Source organism: Cotesia typhae, unplaced genomic scaffold, assembly GCF_013202065.1.
Source record: "Cotesia typhae breed Kobodo isofemale line unplaced genomic scaffold, CoteBio_Ctyphae contig_93, whole genome shotgun sequence".
Lineage (NCBI taxonomy): Eukaryota > Metazoa > Arthropoda > Insecta > Hymenoptera > Braconidae > Cotesia > Cotesia typhae.
This window is the reverse complement of record NW_027423771.1, coordinates 54,164-60,707: the sequence shown is the minus strand read 5'-3', so window position 1 is coordinate 60,707 and position 6,544 is coordinate 54,164. Positions and strand designations below refer to the sequence as shown.

Below are 6,544 nucleotides of genomic sequence, written 5' to 3'. Positions count from 1 at the left end.
AACAGGTTCATCTTCTTCGATGGTAACAGATTCATCTTCTTGGATATTAACAATTTCTTCAACAAACTTAGATAATTTACATTGGAACAATTTAACTCCTCCAATTAGCATTCGTAAGTGTGCTTTGATAAAAATATCTACCCGAGATGGAAGAGTAATTTGTTTTTCTAGAATATTTTTTAAATCTTTAAAACTCTCTTCAACATAAGAAGAAGTTGCTCGTAAATTACTATATTTTATACAAACTTTTGACCATAAAGGGAATTCTTTCAATTTTTCTTTCAACGGTTTACTTAATTTAGGTAAATAAAAACAATTTAATTTCGAGCCAATTTTAATTACAGTTAAGGAGTACTTCTCCACTTCATCTACCCAATCAAGAATTCCATTTGCATCTTTAACGTCGTTTTTTCATCTTGCAGTAAATTTTCTCTGTCCGAGTCAAAGTTAGAATCAATTTTGTTCACGCTTTCTTCCATTTCTTCAATGAAATTCTTAATATTTTTTGTCAATATCACATTTTCTAAGATATTTCTCGCTTTTAATGGAGTTAAAAAATTATTTTGATACTGAAAATCAACGACTGAATCTTCAAATTCATTATTACTAATTATAAAAATCAAGATTGCAATGAGTTTGAAAGCTTTCAAATCTTTTGGGTCAATTAATATTCCAACACAATACAAGTAAAATGATTTTATACTCTGATGTAAAACGAAGTTCCAAAGCTTCCATCTACTTACGGAATGTAAGAAGTGTGCGGTATCGAGCCGTATAAAAGTTTTTATAGCTTTTGATGTCGTATTTTTCTTTGCATCTTCGAAACATATTTCTAAGTATTGAGATAGTGAGAACTTATTAAATACTGAACAAGTCGCGTTGAGGAGAGCACGAGCTCCATCACAAACCACTTCTTTTGGAGCAACATTTTGAAAACTCATCCATCTTGAAAGCCAATAGCCAATAGTGCCTGAGTCATGTAACTCAGATAACATCTGATAAACCGGCTGTGTTGTGTTATTAAAATTTATAACAATTTGATATAAAAATATATAGCTTGTTTGAATATTTTTACCATCCCCAAACTTCCGTACTACGCCTCCAGTTGCATCAATACATATTGAAGAATCTTTAGTACGAACGCGCCTGTACTCTCGATAGCAATGTAGTTGAGATGGAGTTAAATAAAATACCATAAAAGGTGTGTCTCCTAGATTTACGATACAGTCTCGATATATTGGATTATCGTTAATATTCATTATTGCTTTAATTAAATCCCTCCTGTCTTCAGATTTCACATCGAATTCTTTTTCCACAGATTCTTTGTTTAATTGATATAAAACGTTAGAAGAAAATAATTGCGGGCATTGAGTATCACCAGGCTGTAATAAGTCATTTGCTTCTTTAATCCGCGTACCTTTCACACCTTTTTCCTTTACAGTCTGTCTTATTTTATCTCTTAATTCACCTTGTAGCGGACGCTGTTTATCTTCGTGCTTGATTTGACGTGTGTCACGACATTGAAAATGAACCACTGTCGAGTCTTCTCCAGGATTTTTAGTAATGTAACCAAAAATAGGATTATTGCACTTTTTGCTCTTACATTTGCCGTACATTGTAGCATAATAACCACCATTTTCATGGATTTCACCTTTTTTAAATACAAAAGCACACTTTATTTTATATTGCTTCCAAAATTCACACGCTAAAATATGCGTCCAAACTTTAGGCCGTAATTTAACATCAACAAAATTTTTGTTCTCATTTTGAATTTGTATTGTAATATGTTTCCATAACTCTTTATCTATAACAACATCGAAAATTTCAAGATCAGGACGTTCATTTTTATAAAGTTTATTTACGTAGTTTTTATCGTTTTCATCGTCGACTTCATCGCTACTTTCATCAGTACTGTCAACAGAACTATCAGATTCATTACTTTTTTTTATTTTAATAAAATATCCACATTCTTCTCGAGCTCGGGTAAGAAGATTCCTTCTATCCTCTCTGACATTGGTCCTAACTGAATGTATGGACCATCCATATTTTTTGATTTCTTCTTCCTGAGAAATCTTCTTCCATACTTCAGAACTCCAGTCAGGAAAAGGTTCAGTCACGAAATAACTTATATATCGTTTTAGAACCTTTACTGCTTCGTCGATAGGCATGGTAGATTGTCGAGGCATATTTGGAACTTTTAACGCCTAAAAAAGACAATAACAAATTAAAATCATTTTTTTCTGAATAATTTTAATAAATAACGACGGAAAATTAAAAATTGATAATTACTATTCCATAGAACAAATATAAAAAAATTGGTAATTAATTATCCATAAGAAACACGGCACAGAATAGATTCTCTTTAATGTATTGATAGGCTTTTGTTTCTACTATATAGAAATAATAATAATAATAATAATAATAATAATAAACATTTGTTGAGTCAATTGAGTGACATTAAATTATCTTGTACTACCGAAAATATCCACATTTAAACCGTAAATATTTAATTTTTTTGTGCTATTTATTATTTTTAATATTGATCAATTTTTTTCATTATTTTATAAGGTAATAATTAAAAAACCATTCAACGTTAATCTACATTACTAACAGAGTCAGTGTCAGTTAGAACTTTACGACAAATATAATGGACAAAATGTGGCGCGAAACTTTTAAAACTTTAGAATTAAATCACTAAAAATATTTTTAGAGAATCCAAATCATTTTTCAGAGAAAAACAAGATATATAATGAATAATAATAAATTTATAATATATATACTATAATGAGATGATTCATCATTATAATCTAAAATATATTTTAAAAATTTTTATTCAAAAATATTAAAGAAGTTTTCAGATTTAAAAACTCCTAAGAAAAAATTATTCGTAAATAAGAAAAAGAATATATTTTTTTTGCATTAATTGATCAATTAAAAAAAATTAATCTTTCTAAGTATTAAAAACCGATAAATCCTGTTTGTAGTTGAAAAAATACTAAACTTTATTTGTGAAAAGATAAAAATGTATAAAAGTGTTTACTAATATTAATAATAATACTTCTTATCATGTTATAATCGATAACTATGATAGAAGGTACATAATCATTAATTAGAAATTACTATGAAAACAAAACAATTAATTTATGTAAGTTACCAAATGATCCACTGAACCGGTTAACACAACTCGTACTGTGAATAACGACATTAGTTTTCGTCAAGTAATGATGATGTCCAGCATAACCAGCAGTATTAGAACTGCTTTTAATTCCTTCTGCATTTTCATTAGTGCTTCCTACTGCATCACAATCAACTCCCCAGGAACCTCGTATCAGCCTAAACTTATAAATAAATCAAAGCATTGATTTATTATCTATTGTATAATACATGAAATATACAATCTACTTACCCTTATTTGGCATTTTAATCTTAATTGCATTTGAAACCGATGTAACTGTGTAATTTGATCGGTCGTTACTCCAGATAATCGAGTTAATAATTCAGAGATGAGATCTATACTGTCATGGCTGCTAGCCTTCTTACTGTCAGATGAACAAACAAGCATGTTGGATCTGAAATTCCTGTATTATAAATATTACTTAAAATTTTCACCAACAAGTCCCTTAGCTTCTTGACTGAATTTACGAGTTCAACTGCTTATTGAAGTATTGAATAAATTTTAAGGGTAAATATATCCCGAAAATGCTGTTTTGGTTATGTCATAACACTTTCAATATAAATTATTATGATTCAATTTCATTAACAAGTACTTAGTACCATTAATGCGTAAAAATTCAGTTCAACTTTGTTTTAAATTGATTTTACGTTTCAAAACATGCTAAAAATAATATGTATCGAATGAAGAAACGCTCAATAATTTTATACTAAAAGATCATTAATTAATAACAAAGAATAAAAGTTTTAGATCACAATAATGAAAGAAAAGAATAAATCACGATAAATTATCCCAGATTCTTAATACCGTCGAGTTTGTTGACCACAGACACCACAAAAATATGTCGGCTTGCTGAGAAACGATATTAAACTTTTAGGTCCATTTTGATCCTCAGCAGTAAAATAATTCGCAAATTCATCTGTCACATGGCTTGCCTCACCGCCTGGAAGTAGTGGGTATACTGAAAACACCTAAAATTTAACTCAATTAGAAATTAACTTTAAAATTTAGTTAATCAAAAGATTATAAGTACAAACCACATTGAATGTTGTGTCTGGGTGATCAGGTGATACGTGTGCTTGGGAAGTTGCTTTAGTGAACACCATTCTGGTATAGTAACGATAAGTCAGCGACTGAGATTTTTCGACACTATCAAGATCTCCTCCACCGTAAAAAAATTCTCTATTTTATTGATAATTAGATGAATATAAGGTGATCTCGATGAAATTTAATCAGAAATAAATACCGAAGTCAATTCTAATTTGATCCATTGGCTTGAACGGGCTGATGAAAGGCACGCTGTTGTTGTTTGTTGCTCCAGCCCGTTTATTCCAGTGAATATGAGTAACTAATAAAAAAAAACCATTAATTAATGTGATATATGTATAGAATAAAGCCACCTCTACCCTTCATAAATATATGTTATTGAACTGCTCCAAATCAGAATGATACGTTATAACATATGTCATTCACTTACCAGAGAATAAATATCAATATAATTAGTTTCAATATAATAACACCATTAATACTACTTTAATTAATATCGAAATAATTGAGAATAAAAATGTCTCAAATGTGACAAACTCAACCTCTTATGAGTACTTGAAGAATGTATACAAGCAAATCCACATGTCAGCGCGACAAAAAGTTACTTAAGAGATAGCCGTAATGCTCGTCTTTTAAGTGAAATGGGATAAATTGAGCACCCCTGCACACTTGCCGTAGGTAAATTTAATTACTTCCTTGAACTTGGCATCAAAAAATAAATTTTTTTAACTTGTGTAAAGATGCATGACTTCACAGCAGGAGCCGCCTTATTTATTTTTATTTACTAATTTAACTGAGTAGTTTTGTCTATTTTTATCTATGGAAAGGTACCTAAACAAGTACTTTTACCCTCCATATTGTATTCCAAAACATTTTTAGTAGTGATTATGTTCAAATATTGGAATATTCATAATATGTTTATATAAATATAATTTTATTTGATATTAATTCTAAAAATTCAAGGTTCACTTATTAAAAAATGGTAATTCGTGTAAACCTGTCCAATTCCAAGGTTATGATTAGATCGTTCGCAATACGTGTCCTTTTGATACGATAATACAGCTGCTCTTTGACTGCGCTTTACAAGTTACCAGTTTTCGACAATTTTGTACAAGTTCAAAAAATTCTGCGTTAAATTATACAAATGATTTTATAAATGAAGGTCTGACCGATAATATTTATAGAAAAAGATTGTAGATTTTATATTTTACATAAGGTCATAGAATTGTTATATTATTATTTGTTATATTTAAAAATATTACGATTTTACGCTGAACTTGGTGCCAATCCAGATTTTTATAGTAAAAAATTTTATTTACTAAAAAAAATATTTTCTAAAAATTATTGTATTATTGGTTGCGTTGTAATAAAAGCAATTGTATTTCATGATGAAAAGAATAAAATATTTTAATTATTTATGGACTTTATATTGATAGTGAACTAAAAAATATTACTAATAAATAAACGGCAATGATAAATAATACTTTAAACATTGAATTGTTAAAAAAAATTAATTCTGATTTATTAATTGAAGTTTCATTTTTTTATTCAACATTTCCAACATATTACATTCTTCAAATATTAATTGGTTTTATTAATTTAAGTTATTGCAAGATTAATGCAAATATTTTTCTTAGGTAATTTATCATTATTAAATTTCTATTTTTTTTTAAGTACATAATCGTCTCCAATTTGCCATTAAATTATAAATAAAAAATGCTTTTTTATTTATAATTTATTAATAACGATGAGATGTAAACTTTGAAAATATATCACGATCCCAAATCTCAAGTACAGCTTGGTATTTTGTGTAAATTTTAAAATCGATCGATTAATAGTATTATTCTAGCCTCACGCAGATTTAATTAAATAACTATTTTTCATTTAAAAATTTTTATTCTCCAAAACGATCTTAAAAGAAAATAAAAATATATCAAACTTTTGTAATTAAAATGATTAAATTAACAAAATACAAGTTATAAACGAATTACAGAACTTTCGAAACAAATGAAACTAATTAGTTATTATTATCAAACAATTAGAATATTTAATTAGTTATTATTTATATTATTATAGTCTTAATAATTATTAGTTATCATAGTATGTTCGAAAACGATCATAATTGGTATCTGGATGTGGGAACCAACATAATATATTTCTCTAGCATCTTAATGATATCTAATCAGCAAATTATTCCTAATTGATTAATCATTTTTAAATTCTTCATTTAAGACAATATTTTTAGTCTAACACCAATTGTAACTAAATCACACTCTAAGAATATCAAGACCTGGTTAATAGATATCCAATTATTTATTAAATATC

The 6,544-nt window shown here is 27.8% G+C and overlaps 1 protein-coding gene across 1 annotated transcript; it reads right to left on the bottom strand.

The window, feature by feature from the left end:
• Positions 1 to 1,979: 1,979 nt before the first annotated feature.
• Positions 1,980 to 4,522, bottom strand: LOC141533536 (E3 ubiquitin-protein ligase Kcmf1-like). Its single transcript, XM_074252460.1, has 6 exons — positions 4,419 to 4,522; positions 4,210 to 4,331; positions 3,980 to 4,143; positions 3,407 to 3,578; positions 3,155 to 3,338; positions 1,980 to 2,204 (listed from the first exon to the last, which is right to left on the bottom strand). The coding sequence occupies exons 1-6, from the start codon at positions 4,441 to 4,443 to the stop codon at positions 2,110 to 2,112; spliced, it is 762 nt and encodes a 253-aa protein (XP_074108561.1). The 5' UTR covers positions 4,444 to 4,522; the 3' UTR covers positions 1,980 to 2,109.
• Positions 4,523 to 6,544: the final 2,022 nt, after the last annotated feature.